The sequence below is a fragment of the Spinacia oleracea genome, chromosome 1, assembly GCF_020520425.1.
Source record: "Spinacia oleracea cultivar Varoflay chromosome 1, BTI_SOV_V1, whole genome shotgun sequence".
In the NCBI taxonomy this organism is placed as follows: domain Eukaryota; kingdom Viridiplantae; phylum Streptophyta; class Magnoliopsida; order Caryophyllales; family Amaranthaceae; genus Spinacia; species Spinacia oleracea.
This window is the reverse complement of record NC_079487.1, coordinates 35,699,853-35,720,137: the sequence shown is the minus strand read 5'-3', so window position 1 is coordinate 35,720,137 and position 20,285 is coordinate 35,699,853. Positions and strand designations below refer to the sequence as shown.

At 36.4% G+C, this 20,285-nt stretch overlaps 1 protein-coding gene across 1 annotated transcript; it reads right to left on the bottom strand.

Annotated features, from left to right (window-relative positions):
* Positions 1-11,839: 11,839 nt before the first annotated feature.
* Positions 11,840-12,922, bottom strand: LOC110795995 (uncharacterized). Its single transcript, XM_022001026.2, has one exon. The coding sequence runs from the start codon at positions 12,823-12,825 to the stop codon at positions 12,241-12,243; it is 585 nt and encodes a 194-aa protein (XP_021856718.1). The 5' UTR covers positions 12,826-12,922; the 3' UTR covers positions 11,840-12,240.
* Positions 12,923-20,285: the final 7,363 nt, after the last annotated feature.

Below are 20,285 nucleotides of genomic sequence, written 5' to 3'. Positions count from 1 at the left end.
CCCTTTCTTTTCTTTCATTTCCTCTCTTAAGATTACATATAAGTTAGTAATAACAAAATTTAACACCCTGATAATTCCTTATATTTATAATTACCTTTTTCCGACTAATATAAAAGAATTACCAAGATATTACCGTCACCGTTATAACGGTTAAGGCTATTTACCAGAATTACGCAGCCAAAATAACTAACTTTCAAAACATATTAAATAGTTAATGGTCACTTAACAAACTGGAACCATTGCGGCCCAAAACCAAAGTATTAAATAGTTTAAAATCCATTAACTATAGTTTAAGTAATAATAGAAATAGTAATAGTGATAGTCATGACTAAAAATCAAAATAGGGTTTATAAATACAAAAGATGAAATAGTCTCTCAACACTATTCCCATGATAACTTCTTCCGCAAGTTATCTCTACAAACATGCTTATTGAAAACTACTCCCCAGCAATGCAAGTGCAATGATGGATCATCATAGGGTCATTAAGGCGAAGGCCATGACCGAAAGACATGAAGCACGAAGTCAGCAAAAGCTGAGTACGAACAAGCTAGAATGAAATCCTAGTCTAACATGCTTCACTCAACAAAAATGATAATCCACATTCAAAAGCCATTCAAGTAAACAATTAATCATAGAGACATACTCGAGACTTGACACGACTCTTAACTCATAGATTAATAAGAATTAGCTTCGAACGGGTAAAATATAATAACAAAAGCACTGAGGGAAACTGAGGGTGTTGGGAGCCCACCAAGCACCAAATAAATAGGGTCGGGCTTTCTACCGACAGTCGGACCATACAGACGGAATTCCTACGCATTTTATAAGCAATTAACCAAAAGAATGAAACAACGTCTTGTATCATTCAAGGAGTACGGGTTTCTCCGACGCGACTCCCCCCGTTGTTCATACTCAAGGTATATACGTTCCAAGAGTTTTGAAGCTCATTCGGGTTACACTTTATGTTAATTAGTATGTTATGTTCAAGACTCAACCCAATGACATAACGTGCAAGAAATTCAACAATTACACAATTAAATAATTAAACAATGACACTTCATTTTAATCCTTTAGGACTTGTGATCAAACATAGGACTCAAGTGAAATTACTCCATTGTTCCTTCTCAAAAACACTGTTTAAGATAACCCGACATTGCCTGTTAACAAGCGAGGTGTTCCCTTAGCATGAATAGTCCTTAATTCAATTCATATAAACTTCTTAAATGTATTCTACACAGCGGTAGAATAAACGATGCACTGGGGCAATATCCAATAGGCTCAAAGTATGCTAGACATCCCGTACAATAGCATAATCATAATAACTTGCATGCAAAACACTCATACATGCATATCAATTCGAACAACATGCTTGACATAATTCAACGATTATAAAAATCCACAACATGATTGTTCAATAGAATTCATAAAGCATTAATCAATCCATAACATGCTCATTCACGTAGAATACATATATTCAATAATAATTCCCAACATGCTTGTTCACACATCAAACATGAATTCTCAACACTTTAAGTTCACATGATTCACAATCTAACACATCATAAAGTCCTCATGGGATAGGTGGTCACCCTAGTCATGTAAATACCTAGAATACCTAAGTACGGGGGCCACTGTGCGAATCACGACTCAAGCTAGAAATCAATTCCTATAAACACAAAGGAGAAACTTAATTATTATCCATGTTTACTAAGTTTCCAGCAACTATTTAAGATTCTAAAATCTTTGGTTAATTTAGAAATTAATCGTTATTCGTTAATTTAATAGTCTCAAATAGTCAACTCAAGTCCTAGCATAAAAACATTGACTTTTTGGCCTTAAAATCATTAAAATCAACACTTTAAAGCTTTATAATAAATCTGAAAATTTAAGTTGATTCCCATAATTTAAATCGTCATTAAATTATGTGAATCAATTGCTTGAACAATTGGAAATAAAATCCTATCAATAGGTCATCCATAAAGCCATGTTTTGACCTTAAAAATTGACACTTTATTTAATCATTAAATCTGAAAATAATAGTTCTTATGATTAAAATCAATCTTATCAATTTTAAATACGACAATATTAAAACACGGTTTTCATAACCGTTCCCAGCAATTTATATAATCCAAAACAATGATAATAATTAAATAATTTAAAACGGAATTTGGAAAAGTTAAAAAGTATACGGAAATCGATCAACAACAACAAACACACACAACAAGATTGTGTTGGGTGTGGGGCAACGGTACGAAGCAACAGCAGCAGCACGAGCACTTGGCAGGGGCGAGCAGGGGTGCGCGGGTGCGCTGCGAGCAGGGGCGAGTGGGGCGCGGGCTGCTCAGCACGACGCAGCAACAACGCACAGCAGTGTGCGTTGCTGGGCAGCAAGGGGATGCGAGGGGGTGTGTGAGGGAGTGTGTGAGGCACGGGGCAAGGCAGACAGGCAGGCAGCGAGGCACGGGTGTGCGCTGGGCGCTGCGCGGCATTGCATGAGGCTGGGTGCGGGATGCGCGGGCTAGGCAGCGAGCAAGGCCATTTTGGCTTGCTTGCTTGCGGCCGAAGAAAGAGAGCAAGAGGAGATAGAGAGTGCCGCAAGGGAGGAGAGAGAGAGAGAAAAAAAATTCTGAAATTAATGTGGGGATTTAATGAGGGGAAGGGTTGTATTTATAGATTTTGCTTTCCTCATGGGCTAGGTTTTAGGGTTTTGAGTTGGGCTTGCTTACGGGCTTAATTAAAATTAGTTTCTTACAAGCCTTGTTGGGTTTGTCAATGAAATTGGACCGGGCTTAGATTAGAATTAAATTCGTTTTCAAAATACGACCCAACAATTCCCGAATAAATAAATTCGTTTAATTTATTTAATCAAAATCTGATTTTCGTAAATGCTTAATAATTAAATTATTTGAAAATAAAATACATTTAATTCCCATTATATGCAATTAAATTCGTAAAAATCTTTATAAATACAATAAAATATATTTATAAATTACGAAAAATATGAGGTATTACACAAAAATTCCAATAAACCCTCTTATATTTCCCCTTCATACATTCACAATTGCTTGATACTACTACTTCTGTTTCAATATGACATTTACTCTTTTCATTTTAGTCAGTTTCATAATATTCTTTACATTGTGTTTTATTCTATTTGTAGACATGAAATTACTATCTTACCCCTCTCCGGCTCTCCCCCCCCCCCCCCCCCCCCCCGCACACATTTACAAAGTTTCACTCACTTTCCCTTAATTTATTCATTTTTTTCTTACATCCACCCACTTTTTTACACATGTACATTACTTTATCCATATTTTATTATACTCACATAATTCTTCCATTCTTGAATGTTAGCCATCTTTCCGTATTGAGTTGTTTTTATTTGTTAGTCCCTTTTATAATATTTCCCTATTTGTCCAATATTTATCCCTATTATACCCTTGTAAATATACATATGACCCACTTGTTTACGCTCAAGTTAGCTTTTATCATCATTATACTCTTTAATTATTTATCTCTCCTACCCACATGGGATAGATCTATTGATATTCATGTCACAAGTGTACTTAAGTCGGATTGTATTCCAAAAGAGACTAACATTCAAGAACATAGGGATTACTTTTTTACATTCTATTTTGTCTTTAATATTTGTACAAATAATAACCGTAAAGACTAAAGAGTATTTTGAAACGGAAATTGTAAGTATTTACTTTTATTTTTATTAGGTTGATATTAAATAAGCCATACGGACTTACGGAGTATTAATTTAGGAAATGGAGAGGATCTCCTCCCCCCAGCAGCCCATGGTATACCAAGTTGGAGGTATGGAAATATGGAACTAGGTAGGTAGCTAGCTAGATGAGTAGATTCAGATGAGCAGGCTACAGTTGAAGCTAGGAAGACAACATTCATGCACCTAGACATTAAACAAGTTGGCCAAGTATGTTACAAAATCCAAGTACTAATAATCATTTCAATCCCCATCGCTAGAAACTTTTTTTTTTTACTCGACAACAGATTAAAGAACAGAAGACAAATAGAAAAGATAGGAAACTTTGTTGCTAATTACTATTCCCTCCGTTCCCTTATGTCATTGAAATCAGGGAGGGGATTAATAAAAAAAAAATTAAATCTTCATATATTGTTGGTAAGAGTAAGAAAAAAAATTAAAGTTAGAAAATTTTACTTTTAGAATTAATGAATGGACAAATTGTTTTTTACCACCTAAAAAAATCGAAAAGTTCTTTTTTACCACCTAAAAAAACAAAACTTGTATTTTACCACCTCAAAAATTATAAAAGTTGTTTTTTACCACCTAAAAACAGAAAAATTGAAAAAAAAAAAAACGTTTTGTTTTGTAGAAAAAATGGAAGAAAATTAAATTGTAGAATGAGGGTATTTTAGGGGAAAAAATTTGCCAATAAAAGGAAAAATCCACAATGGAAAGAACAAAAAGGAACGCTTTCGGGAAATCGGAAGAACTTTTGGGAACAGGGTGTAGCTACTTTCGTTCCTTAAAATAATTTACGTTCACTATTTGCATGGAATCCAATGCAATATTTAATTACTCATTTTTTCAATTCCGTATATGAAAAAATTATAAAAAGTTGATATTCTAAAAATACACACCGAGATCAATCTAACTAGATCTTACATGATAACGTTTTAATTTACGGTCAATGTTTTCATACTTTGAACACATACTTGACGGCGTAAAGAACTTTCAGGGTATAAAAAATTATTACCAATGAGGTATTGGCCTAGTGGGTTAATTACGAAGGTTTGTGTACAATAGGTTTCAGGTTCAAATCCCCTCATCCGTTTGTAATTTAGTACTCCCTCTGTCCCAGATAGTCGTTATACTCTGCTGGAAACACCGTTTAATGCGATAATTAGTAGTGTGGTTATCAATTATTATTTTATTAAAAAATAGATGTGATGGAAGTTAGTGAGGTATTTTAATACGGAAATTTCATGAAATTCCCTCGAGTTTTGCCATAATTCACCAAACGCCCATCAAGTTTCAATAATTCATAAAATACCCCTCACAATTCGTACAAATACCCAACATACCCTTACTAATAACGGGCCGTTAGTCTGCCGTTAGCCAAGTTTCCGATTCACCCAAATGCCCCTATTCTGAAACTTATTTCACCAAATGCCCCTATTAGGAAACTTATTTTACAAATGCCCCAAATTTAAATATAGCTATTCTGATGTTCCGACGGCTAGTTTTTGTGTTTGAAAAGTGGTTCTAGGTCATGGTTGGCTATAAAAACCCCTTTGCTGAATGGTTCTTGTATTTTAGATGTTATTTTACTTTACTTTGCTGATTTCATAAGATTTGTGTCATGAGTTTTCTTTCAAAATCATCTTCCACACCCAATGAGTCCACATATATTAGGGTACCTAGCAAATTTTGTTATTGTGGTAGGAATGGAGGTTGAAGTGGTGTTCCACAAGCTCTTCTGGATAGCTGCTAATGCTTTTTGGGGTAGTTTTTTGCACATCTGTTTTGATCTTGCACATATTCATTGAGTAGAAAATAACATTAAATGTAGTTGGTGCAAAGATGTTTTGTAAGTGAAGCTAAAAACAGAAATGCTTCCCAGTTTGGTATTTTGTGCAGATTATGCAACATCAATTATTTATGAAATGTGAATTTGTTTCTCATTACTTGTGTTTACTTCATGATTACAAACAGTAAAATTACAAACATCAATATCCCCATTTAATTGTATTACAACTTTGACTACTTTTTGTTGTTGTTTTAGCTTCTTCTTCATTTGCTTCAATTCTTCTTGCATCTTACTGTTTCGCCTGTTTTCAATACTTTCTCCTTCGTCTAAGCTTCCCCCGCATTGTCCTTCGTGTTGTTGCCCCTTGTTTTTTTGCTCAACTACTCCCTTTCACCATCTCAGATTGTTTCAAGGATCACACTTGTAGTACAACCTTTGTGGATTGAGTGTTGTATCAAAGCTTCGAATGACAAATTTCCTACCACAATAACAAAAATTGGTAGGTACTCTAATATATGTGGACTCATTGGGTGTGGATGATGATTTTGAAAGAAAACTCATGACAAAAATCTTATGAAATTAGCAAAGGAAATCAAAATAACATCTAACTTACAAGAACCATTCAGCAAAGGGGCTTTTATAGTCAACCGTGACCAACAGCTACCTTTCAAACACAAAAACTAGTCGCTGAAACATCAAAATAGCTATATTTAAGTTTGGGGCATTTGGTGAAATAAGTTTCAGAATAGGGGCATTTGGGTGAATTGAAAACTTGGCTAACGGCAGACTAACGGTCCGTTATTAGTAAGGGTATGTTGGGTATTTGTACGAATTGTGAGGGGTATTTTATGAATTATTGAAACTTGATGGGCGTTTGGTGAATTATGGAAAAACTCGAGGGCATTTCATGAAATATCCGTAATATTAGAGGAAAGAGAATGTATGATATTTTTTTATTGAAGGATAGGAGAGTTGAAATTAAAATATTTGTGTGGTGGGCCAAAGTGAGAAAGAGATATCTAATAAAATATAATAAAAAAATTCCTAAAATGGGTTGGAAAAAAAAAGTTTAGCGAGTAATTTGGGACGGATGAAAAAAGAAAGTGTAACGAGTATTATGGGACGGATAGAGTATTAGTGTATTACTCTTGTAGCTCATCCACACACAAAAAAAAAGATTGATATTATTATATTTTAGAAATATATCGAGATGAATCTAACAAAACCTCACAAGCTAGAATGCGTTGTATAATTTACCCTACTTGAAAATCATAGTAGATGGTCAAAGAAAAATGCGTGAACTAACAATGGATCAATCATATATTATTTGCAGTGAAAAGTGTGACTATCTCTTAAAATAAAGACCTAAAACTTTTTAGGTGTACCCGGCCTGGTGCACCGTAAAGTCGTGAACCCAAAAATACTCTATCATATTTTTTCCTCATACGTAGAGAGAAGTTACAGGTGCACGTTAGATCTCAATTGAATCCACTTAATTAAGTATGTGCTAGGGTCATTATGATGAAATTGTTGGACACAAAGGAAAAGTGCAGTATTGTACTCTAGGCGTTGAAATTGAACCCACCAGGCTACCAGAAACTTATGGGTGCAACAATGATGGGAAATGATTTTTACGGCCATTTGCTGGGACACACAGACATATAGACAAAGCTCTTATAGGACCAATCCGTTCGACAACTGTTTTTTCTCTGTTGTGACAATGTTTGAAATATTGCATTATAAAACATGATAAAATACATGTGTTAACTAATAACAAACGAAAGAAGTATAAACATATGAACATCGATAATCATGCAGAACTTGATCTGTGAATTAGATACAATTTAGTATAAATTTTAATAAAATAATTGGGATTTGGGAAGTAGTAATTGTTTATAATTTCTATAGACCGATTGGACTTCAGAGGAAGTTAGTTATGGTATGGTTAAAATGTGTAGCATAGGCCATGATAAGGGAAATGCAACTACAAATAAGTCGTATCATATGGAGTAATCTTGAATATATGACTGTGATTATACTTCTTTTTTTTCAAACAATATATGTGTTTAAACCAGCAAGAGTTTGAAACAAAAACTAATTAATCGATTTTGGTATACCACTGGTGAATAATAATTTTTTTTTTAACAATATACTACCCCGTTTCTGATTTACGGTTACTGTTTGTACAAATAGACAAAGAGTTAGGGAGAGTGTGGGAAAAGGTGATAGAATATAATAATTTATTGATAAAGTAAGATATATCCTAACACTTATAAAGCTTTGAACTTTGATAATTATTCATGTAATAGTGGTATATATTACTGAAATACCCCCAAATCCTTCTCTTTATTTTGTCTTTTCCATAACAATAGTGCATTTACGTTTTTCTCCTTCCCTCTTATTACACTTAATAATTTATTTCTTAAGATATATGAGTAAAAGTGTGTATAGGTGTAAGAAAAAAATAATAAAATAAGGGAAATTAAATGAGAAGTTATAAATGATGTAGGGTAAGTAGAGTAAGATAATAAACTTTTATGTCAAAAATAATATAAAGCACAATGTAAATAACATTATGAAACATAATAAAACGAAAATTATAATGATCATTTAAAAGGGATATAATATGTCTTTTTAGACCAGCAAGAGTTTGAAACAGAAACTAATCGATTTTGGTATACCACTTAATTTGTTATTTTAATATTAAAATCACTTTCCGTTTGAGAACTGCCCGAGTAATGGGGTGAACCAATTATCAAAATGGAATATGTAGACTCCATTAAGGCTCCGTTTGGTAGGGCGTAACACATTTTCATGGAAAACGATTTTCCCCTTTTCAATCATTTTACGTTGTTTGGTTGGGTAAGGGATGAAAAACAATTTTCCATGACTTCCTCAAAGGTGGAAAACCCTTTTCCATTTGAAAGGGAGGGAAACCAATTTTCCTTCTTTCCTCCTTACCTCCCTCCTCTTTATTCCCTTCAATCTTCACCATCTTCTCCCTTCTCCTATTTTCCTTTAAGGTACCAAACAAAAAAAAACTATTTTATAATTGTGTTTTCCCGTGAAAATGTTTTTCATAAAAAATCGTTTTACAACGAAAACGTTTTATGTCTTACCAAACGGAGCTTCAGAATATGTGTGAACTAATGAGATTTTGACAAACTATATATACTCCATCACATTTCTTGCACGTGCATTGAATATTGGGATTCCTAAAGCATTTTATTTTGACCTTTTCACACAATTACTTCTTTTTTTCTTTTGAAATTATGATATAATCAATGTACTTAATTACCATGAGGAGTGGAAAATTTAAAAAAGCTCCGTGATTCATCATAGCTGTCTAATTGTCCTATCAACAAGGGACATTATTTGATTGCATATTAAAAGTAAAAGTTCTACTTATTGAGAGCATCTGCAACATTAAACTAATTCTAAGTTAGTTTGTGATGTCACATGATATCTCAATTTACTTCTCTTCTAGTTAGTTGGTATCCTAATGATTAGCTATTACGGAGTAGTTTGATATTTAATGTAGTCATATTTGTCAATTAATATTTTAAATTAAATTTAATTAAATTTAATAGTATTTCATTGGCCAAGTTTTTTTCAAGCAAATTAGCTTAGATAGCTCGGCCAAGCTAATTTATCATTTCAACTTCAATAATCAACTTAGTAGTTTGGAATTTCTAATAATTGCAAACAAGTCCCTATCTACAATCATTGGGATTACTCTAAGACTAAATTAGTTTTTGAGCTCGGATAATGTTCCATTGCATGAATATCATTTGTACTCTTATTTTGTGAATATTATAATCAAGCCCGTTTTTATTATACTTATTTATATTTCATTTTGTAATAATAGCATGTAATATGTCATACCTTAGTTAAAACTTTATTTTTAATCTTAAAGTTTCGATTTCAATATTTCAGCTATTTGATAAGGATCGGAGAGCGCCACATGAAACTCTAGCTACTAACCTATAATTAGTCGTTGTTCGATGGCTTTTTTGACAATTTGCTATGTACAACCAAAATTATTTATATTTTATCATTTAGAACTTCTTAACGGAAGCTATTAAAAGGCTTTGTTGTCTACATATGATCATCATTAATTTTATTAGAAGTATGTTTAAAATTCAATCATATACTCCCTTCGTATTTATTTAAGGGATACATTTGTCTTTTCCGGCCGTATTTATTTAAGAGATACACTTGCCATTTTTAGTAACTTATCAACCCCACCATCTAATTAAATAATATATCTAATTTACCCTATGACCCACCATCCTATTAAACAAATAATTTCATAAACTCACCCCCACCTTCCACCCACCAAAATGACATGGTTCCACTTGTTTAATTATTAAAATATCTATCCAACCCCACTTGCTTTATTATTTTATTTCATTCAATTATTCTCCTTAATACCCGTGTCCGGCTAAGTGTATCTCTTAAATAAATACGGAGGGAGTATAAACTATTGCTGGATTGAAAAAAGGTGGCAATTATTTCTTTGTTCATAATCATCTTATCCTTCAATTTATCTTGCATTCTCAATTTCTCATTGTTGTAGATCATAGTTTAGTTTGCATACAAGCACACAATTACTTGTCAATCAAAACTTGCAATAATCGAAATGCACAAAACAGATTGGATTAATTCGAATAGGGCACAATCTGACAATTTAAGATTTTTCCCTTGGCAAACGTATTTGACTAACGCCTAAGGCTTAACAATTGGGGAACTATTTCTAAGAGTCAATGAAACAACTATTTTCTCCGTGTTAGTTGCAACACTTTGCTTTTTGCATTATTTTTTTTGGTGTTAGCACCCGGTTTACCCTTAGGGCTAATCCGGATTCGGGGCGAGTTCTGGGTGGATAGGTTCCAGTCCCCTCCCAATTGTTGTTGCGGGGGATCGAATACGAGTTCTCCCTACCAAGTTCAGCCCCAATCACCACTAAACCAACAAACAATTGGTGCTTTTTGCATTATTCATATACACTAATTCGTTTATTTTGATGGTCTGGAGTGAAGGAAAAACATATTCATGTGTAATACAAAAGGAATCCAATTCGAAATTGCAAATTTAGATGAAAAAGAACTTGTCATCCTACCTATCCAAATGACTAGAGAGATTTTTTAAAAGACTTTGCAACCTTCAGATCTTTATTTCTCAAAATAAGGTGTGTGTGTTTTTTTTTTCTTTTCTGCCGGGAAGAAGAAATGCTATCATTATAAAAAGTAGGCAAATTTGCCAAATACAACCTAATAAAGTTCTCTATTTGTCAATTACAACCTCAAATTTCTAATTTTGCCAATTACAACCTTAAACTTGTACATCTATTTTAAATTACAACCCGAAACCATTTTCCGGCAAAAATCACCGGAAAATGATGTCATAACGTTATTAAAAAAAATTATGAAGTACAAAAAAAATATAATTTTTCGATAATTTTTATTTTTTTTGTTTTAATTCTTATTTATCGGTTTAATTTTTTTTATAGAAAATATGTAACTATTTCATCTTTCGGCGATTTTTTCCGGAAAATAATTTCGGGTTGTAATTTAAAATGGATGTATAAGTGTGAGGTTGTAATCGACAAAAATAGAAATTTAAGGTTGTAATTGGCAAATAGAAAACTTTACTAGGTTGTATTTGGCAAATTTTCCTAAAAAGTAGGGTATACGTCCTAATCATCTGCAAGTATTCCATTGTAAATGTCCATTGATCCTGCTCTACATCATATCCTACGTTCGCCGTATTTTGTCGAATGTGTATTCGTACATCATATACATTCCTAATACTCCGTTATATTAGTTGATTCCTATGCTATTTGAGTGAAATTACAATAACATGAAGTGAAGTTTAGTTAGAGAGACAATTTTACATAATGTAATAATTCAGAAATTGTGATAAGAGTTGTCTTCTTTTTTTTCTTTTCTGACGGGACGAAGAAATATCATTATTAAAAATAGGGTGTACGTCCTAATCATTGAGCAAGTATTTCATTGTCGTTGTCTATTGATCCTGCTCTACATCATATCTTACTTTCGCCGAATATTAGCTAATGTGTATTCATACCTACATTCCTAATAATATTATTTGATTTCTATGCAATTTGATCATAAGAGTGACATTACAATAACATGAAATTGAAGTTTACTTGGACAAACAATCGTTCATATAATGTAATAACTCTGAAATTGTGATAAGATTTGTGTGTGTTTTTCCATTGATATTGTCCCACCAATGATATTTATACGAAGTAACTAAATTTTCATTTCCCATTGCGACGTAATCACACAAAAAATAAATAATAATTTCACATATCAATTAATAAAATAAGTACATTAAATAAGCAAATAAAATAATATTTGAAAGCTAGCTAAATCTAGGCAAATTCGAGACATACAACAAATGAATCATGTTATTTTTTTATTTTTTTTTTGAGATTTGGCTAGAGATTTTTCATTGCATTACATTATTTACTACTTCTGACTATGTAATACAGACTACGGAGTATTAATAATTTCCTTCCGGCTACAAATCTACAAATTATTTTACTCCGAAGTACAATATTGCCTTGGAAAAATCTTCACCCTATGAGGCGAGACTTAACAAATTTACACGACTGAAGTCTGAAACCATGCTTTCATATTATCGGTGAATTAAACAACAATTAAGTTCACATTTCTTGCTTCCTTTCTCTAATTAATAATGAAGTAATGATTGATTAACATCCCCCAAAAAAGCGCGGAAATCATCCATAACAACCATGCTTTGTTCAACATCGTCATCCACAATGACGTCACCATTAAAGTGGGCCCCGTAATAATCAAAGCTCATCAGATTATAATGATCGGACGGCCCGAAACAGGCAGACATATTAACAACCTCATCACGATGCTGATGATGGTGGTGATCATTTACCTGATCATCCGTACTGTTAGCACTACTATCATCCTCAGCAGTATCATCTTCAGCAACGCCAGCAGCAGCCGCCACAACTTCGAAGTCGGGTTGGTGTTCCTCAGGCCAGTCGATTACGGCGTCGCGGCCGGTGAGCCCTTGGACAAGGGCTCGAAACCCAGCTGCGGCGACTTGGAACTTCATAGGGTTAGAGATGTGAACCACCTTGAGTGGCTTGTTGTGGTTGTTGTTGGTGGTGGAGGCGGCCGTGGTAGCCGTGTTGTTATTCTTGTTTCTAGATCTTGTTGTTCTTTTGGTGGGTTTAGTTTTTAGCTTATGGGGAGGTTTTGAGAGGTGAAAACTAGGGTTTTGGCTAACATCTGACATTTTTTTTGATTTTTTTTTTAAATTTGGGTTGTGGTTTTTTATTGGGAGGTTTTGAAGATTGATGAGTTTATAAGAAAAAAAGGATGGAAAAAGAGTAGAAAAAAGGAGGTGATATTTATATGGTGTCGGTGGGGTTATAAGTCTTATAATTAAATACTCGATTAATTTAATGCTCCCTTTTTGGATTGGATGAGGAAAGATAAGGGAAGATATAATAGTTATAGGACAACAACAAGAAAATAAATAACTGCCAAAAATAAAATAAATAAATGTAAAGAAATTGAAGGGAAGTGACAAAATTGTGGGAGAAATTTGAGCCTTCCTCACTCTCTACTCCATCCTTCAAACTGATCCCCCCACTCGCTAGCCTAGCGCTAGAATGCTTTTTTTTTTTTTTTTTTTTTTACGAGAAAAGATAATATCATTGATAATCAGTCATACGATATTTATGCATTTTACAGATTCAAAGAAAATACTGTTATGAAATATTATGTGGATGTCCATTATACCCCTAGTATTTTTCTGGAATATTCTAGATCTAGGGTTTATTGTTCTCCAAACAAACCCTATTATAGTGTATGTATATATACCCTATTGTTCATGGAATAAAACATACAATTGTTCTCTCCCAATTTCTCCTCTCTTTCTCTCTATTTCATAACAAATACATAATTGTTACAATTAAAACAATTACTATTCTACATTTCAAACCATGTTTTCGCATCTTTTCAAGCAGAGCGCGCCCTTCGCAATCTGCGCACAAATTATTCCGGTCGACAAATTGATGATAAACTCTAAACCTGTATGAATCCAAATCTCCTTCCCAATTATTGAAACCCTAAAAATAAAATTTTCATCCATCGATGAAAATCGAGAACCTAGAAAAATCTAGGAAAATACCCAAATAATTTGGAACAAACCAACGGAAAAGAAACCAAAAGAAAGACAAAACATGAAGAGAAAACAATGAAAAAACAAGAAAATAGTCTAATTTCCGAAAAAATTGAATATTTTCGACCTAAACGGCCAATAAAAATGCAACCCTAGAAGATGTAGACCGAGAAGGAAATCGAACATAAACCCAAAAATGACTAGAATGGACTAGTTGACCGCAACGCTTGAATGCTCAATAGGTGAAATATTGTACACCGTAGTATCGTTCAAAAATTGATGCGATATACACACTTCACTTTGACCATATATTGTGATTTATGCATAAGGAACACTATATTTTATCTTAACATCAATAGTAAAGGTAACTCTATTTTATCTACTTTTAATCTCTCTCCTCATCCACATTATCTCCATCTCTTAATCAGAGCTTTCTCTCAAAAAATCCAAGAAATAGACTACCTCTTACGCTCTAACTGTTACTACCTCCCTTTCGAAATAATAGGGACACTTTGACTTTTGACACTATTCACAAATTTTAATTTGACTATCATTTGTGATTTATGGGCCGGTAAGGAAAAATATAGTCGTGTGGGGTCTTATTTGATTCTTCTCGATATGTACTTTCAGAATATTAACATTTTATAATTTTTACGAATACAAAATTGAAGATATTAATGTCCAAACATTTACATCGGCAAGCGTGAAAAGGTATATTGTCCCTATTATTTCGAAACGGGGAGAGTATATATCTTTTTACTTTTTTTTTCCAATTAAAAGAAAAAATAGAAAAGGCAAGCACAGAGCTCCACCTCACCCTCCCTCTTAAGGAGTATTTTCTAAGAGGTATTTCTTATTTAGAGGATGCCTTAATCAACCTCTAAGGCCCTGTTCTTTTGGACTTAGTTTCGCTTGCTATAAAAGGTATGAGATTGCTCGCAGAGGACTATGGTAGTTGATAGGAGTAGTCAGTGCCTGTTCCAGTAAAGCTGCCTGGCCCTACCAAATTAGGAATGCGAAGGCCCTCGATTCAGTTCAGTTTAATTCAGCTTCATCCAATTAGTTCAGTTCAGTTCAGCTTCATTTAGTTACATCCAGTTCAAAAGAAAGACATTGTATTCATTTTCGTCTTTATTGATCTTATTTTATTATTTAATTTATGATTATAATGTTTATTATTACTATTAATTATATTGTAATGTTTATTTTTATCTATTTATTATTAATAATACTATTTATTATTATTATTATTATATTATTATTATAATAATAATAATAATAATAATAATAATAATAATAATAATAATAATAATAATAATAATAATAATAATAATAATAATAATAATAATAATAATAATAAGCTAACAAAGTCAAATATTTTACAAATAGTTAGTGGGAAGCCAAGATACAATCTGGGCCCCCACTCCTCTGGCTATAGCAAAACCTATCCTGGTGAAAATATGAGCAGCAGCACGAGCTCCAATGTCTTGTGTCCTAGAAAACTTATGAATCCGCTTTAACAACGCAACTGCATCCTTATCCAGCTCCCCCAAAGAAGAGAAAGAGAACGGAAGAAAGCCATAACCAATGGCCCTGCAACGTGCTTCGTACTTGACCCGTTTTCGAACAGCCGCATCAGTCACAACCCGACCAGGAGCAAAGCCAGACAACCCAGATTGTGTCAAAGGAGATGATCCCGTCAAGTCAACACACACATCACAACCCCGATCCCATGAGTAGAGCAACACGTCCGCTGGTCGGAGAGCTCCATCGTTCCCTCTAGATAGACCAATATCAACCTCTTTCCGCGCCGAAATCCCAGACCGATAACAAACATCAACAAGGGTATCCCGAACCACATTCTGTCGATGCTTAATGCCCACCATGCCAGCACATGACACCGCATGATCAACAAAGATGTCTCCCGCAAAGACCCTGGAACAAGCAGAACATGGCGCCGTAACAGAGAACAAAGGAACCCCCAACCGGTAACACAACACACATCGGTAAGCCTTAGCATTCATCGTCTGTCCCAAACCTGATATGGGGACCGCACGAAGCCAAGCAGAGGTGCGATCTCCTTGCTGCGATTTCCACAACGCCAACTGTCGAGAAGATAAAGAGAATGTGGATTCTGCAGATGCAGTAACCTTTGTGAAATATATATCTGCCAATTTCTTCATGAGTTTAGGGGCAGCGACCTCACTAGGGTTACTCAGAATGTCATACTCCACCGTTCTACTAAATAGACTCAACGCATCCTCAAATACTCGACCATGACCAACAATACCAGCATGCCGTAGAGGCTTTGTCTACAAACCAAAAAACTGCAATCGAGAAGCAAGAAAATCATAATGATGAACATCACCTACGGAATAAACACCAAGTCCGCCGAAAGAAAAAGGTAAGGTGGCAAGACGCCACTGCCAATCACCAAAGCCAGGCCCCGAAGCAGATACAATACGCTCCAAGGCAGATCGAAGAGCCTCATCAAAGGTGCGCTGAGCTGCCTCAAAAATACCATGAGGACAGGTATGCAAAGCAAAGTAGAGTTTAGAAACTCCGGTACATGCCCTAAGTAACAATAGCTCACACTGAGGATCATCAAATTGAGCAACCTTATCCATAAGCCCAATGCTCTTGGTTACCCTTTGCATCACAAGCTCACCACTAAAAGCTGGATTGGAACTAGCGGGACCACCTAGCAACTTAACACCATGCAAAGGACGAGCAATATCAGGGGTAAAGACTCCCACAAGCCTGCTTCGAGGGTTCTCTGTAGGCTAGAAAACCTCGGTCTTCTCCACGTTAAGATGTAACCCGAGACAAGGCCCGTCCTCCATAATCAACTGCAACACCTTCCCAACCACCAAGGTGTCACCAATAATAGTGTCGTCATCCAAATACCATGCCTGAAGACATACATCAAAAGCGTCCCTGATTTTACAAACCAGGGGTTGTAAAACCAAAGAAAATAGCAGAGGACCAAGGGAATCACCCTGCTGTACCCCCTGAGACGACCATAACGTGTGCTCTCCATAATACAATCTGGCTGGAGTAGAGTAGCAGAATTCAACCCACCGCGAAATGCCCGGACAACGAAGGCGAACTTCTCGTAACATGGCGGCACGATCAACTAAATTGAAGGCATTTTGAAAATCCACCAATAATATCGAAAGACCCACATCAGAACCCCGATCCTCAATCAACCGGTTCACAGCATGAAGAATTGCCTCACCACCCGCAGAAACCCCAACACCAAACTGTAGACCATCAAAATAACTTCCCAAAGATGGACCAACCATAACAGCACCAACCTTCAAAACCAGACGTCGCCAAACAGTACCCACAGCAATAGGACGAATGCCACCACCGGGCTTGACAAGAGGGGTGAGGGGAGCACTAGCAACATACTCACCCAAACCCATAGGGAATTTCCCAGCTAAAAAGAGATTAACTACCCCAGAAATGGAGTCAACTAACTCATCCGAAACAGCCACAGCAGCACCACTCAAACAATCCATAAGGTGCTGAGCTCGCAAACCGTCCCTCCCACAAGATGTGCCACGAGGAAAGCTCCTAATCCGGTCCAAAACAACAGCAGAAGTAGCCATGAGGTGTTGGTGATCCACATGAATATCAGGCAAGGACGGAGCTGGAGAAGAAGGGTGTTTAGACTGTAAATCCGCAAGAGTGTCCTCATTATAAGGCACAACACCAGAAGAGGAAAGAACACGGACTGCAGCAGTGTAATGACCATCACAAATCTTCCTACGACACTGCTTGATATTACGCTCTGCCAAATCAAGATCCTCAACAACATCCATCAACGCAGGGGATCCAGCTGCCAAAGCTTCCCGCAAAAGAAACATACTACCACCCGACTCACTCCAAGTACGAACAGCATTACCAATGCTCTCTTCCTGCCGTTGCCGCCTGACGGCAGAAGAACACTCCCGATTACTCCTCGGACTAAAGGTCCTAAGGATACATAGAGGCAACACGAGAAGACTAACCCTGCAAGAGATGTCGTCAGGCTTGCAAATCACCTTATCTAGCGCGCCTTTCAATACCCGGGAAAATCCTAAACGACATTTAGGAGGGATGGATTTCACGGTGCAAAGACGTGTAGAAACCAATATATTAAGAAGAGAGACGGTAAAACCACAATCAAGCTCTTGCACCGTAGTATCCACATGACTAGGTACATCGGAATTGAGTTGCGGTTTAGAAAGACCATAGAGCACAAACCGAACAACACCATCCCCATTATCAGGCGGGGCCACAAAATTAGAACCTGCACCATGACGACATCTAGAACGAATAGTATGTGTCTTAAAACATTCCCCGCAAAGCCAAATCCCCATACCACGAAAGGTCAACTCAGCCTTAGTGAAAATAGCCAAGTCAGTGGTAAGAGAGTGTCGAGTTACTACTTTAGCGGCATCATCACTACAATGACGATCACGAAGATGAGTGATCAATAAGCTCCTAGTAAGCCCATTTCCCCCGCCATCTTGACACCCATTAAGACCCACAAATGGGCAATGAAAACGCACCACACCACTAGGCATTAGAAAAGTAAGCGTGCACACTCCCACAACAAAGCACCCACACCACCACAACACCACCAACAAAGCACCCACACCACCACCAAAGCACACACCAAACACCAATTACAACAGTACTAGCCCCACAAAACGATAAGAAAGAAGTCCCAACAATGAATAAACAATGACACCCACAATGCACTGACACCAATAAAATATGAACAGACACCAACAAATAACCACTGCCGAAATTCGAAATGACACCCACAAAACAAACAGCGTACCGGAACCAAAAACGTACCGGACCAAACAACCTGCCGGCTGAACCAGACCCCCGAGCAACTAAACAACCAGCGTCAAACTGCACCCAGCCAATGCACGACTTACACCCTGCCGAACACCGCACACCAACCACGTAACCAGAACCTCCTTAGAAACACCACCAAACCAGAACCCCCTTCGAAACTCCTTCGAACGTCCTTCAAAACTCCTTCAAATCAAAACGTACCTGATGACTGCTTTGCCGCCTGTGAATTTCCGAGAACCAGACCACCAAACACCGCCTGAAACACCCTATAAAACGCACCTGTGAAACGCACCCAAAGTCCCAAACACCGCGTGGAACACCCTGGAAAACGATCCAAACCACCGCCTGAAAACACCCTGGAAAACGCACCAAAACAAGGCCTGAAAACGCCGCCGTCAACCTCCTACACCGGACCCGCCGCCGCCACAGAATCCGCCGGTGAATGGACGTATCCTAAACGGCCATAATCGCCATAATCGCCCCTGTTTGAGAGAAACTGCCCTATTATTATTCTTATTCTTATTATTATTATTATTATTATTATTATTATTATTATTATTATTATTATTATTATTATTATTATTATTATTATTATTATTATTTTTATATCAAATGCTAACTAAGTCAATCAAGGTACAAAAAATAGTGGGAAGCCGAGATGCAATATGGGGCCCCACTCCTCTAACTATAGCAAAGCCTATCCTGGTGAAGATATGAGCAACAACACAAGCCACAATGTCTTGAGTCTTAGAGAACTTCTGAACTCGCTTCAGCAACGCAACAACATCCTTATCCACTTCCCCTAAAGAAGAAAAAGAGAAAAGAAGAAAACCATACCCAATTTCCCAACAGCTTGCTTCGTACTTGACCCACTTTCATTTAGCAGCATCAGTCACAACCCGTCCCGGAACAAAGACAGACAACCCAGACTGTGTCAAATGAGAAGATCTTGTCAAGTCAACACACACATCATGGCCCCAATCCCAAGAGTAGAGTAACATGTCTGCATGTCAGAGAGCTATGTCGTTCCCTGCAGTCCTGCAGATAGACCAATATTAACCTCTTTCCGTGCCGAAATCCCAGACGGATAACAAACATCAAAAAGGGTATCCCGAACAACATTATGCCGATATTTAATACCCACAATGTTAGCACATGGCACATCATGATCACCGAATATATCCCCTGCAAAAACCTAGAGCAAGTAAAACATGGTGTCGTAACAAAGAACAAAGGAACACCCAACCAGTAACACAACACACGTCGGTAAGTCTTAGCATTCATCGTCTGTCCCAACCCCGATATGGGGACCGCCCGAAGCCAAGCAGAGGTGTGATCTCCCTGTTGTCACTTCTACAATGCTGATTGCCGAGGAGATAAAGAGAAGGTGGATCTGAAGATGCAGGAACCTTTGTGAAATATTTATCTGCTAATTTCTTCATGAGTTTGGGGCAACGACTTCACTAGGATTATTCAAAATGTCAGACTCCTCAGTTCTATTAAATATGTTCAACGCATCTTCAAAAGGCTCGACCAAGACCAACAATGCCAGCATGTCTTAGAAGATTCATCTGCAAACCAACAGACTGTAACCGAGAAGGAAAAAAAGCATAATGACGAACATCACCTGCGAAATAAACACCAAGCCCTCCAAACGTAAACGGTAAGGTGACAAGTCTTCACTGCCATTCGCCAAACCCAGGCCCCGAAGC

What these genes read in the sequence shown, in the direction of transcription:
- LOC110795995 (XM_022001026.2), bottom strand. Translation starts at nt 12,825, where the DNA reads ATGTCAGATGTTAGCCAAAACCCTAGTTTTCACCTCTCAAAACCTCCC.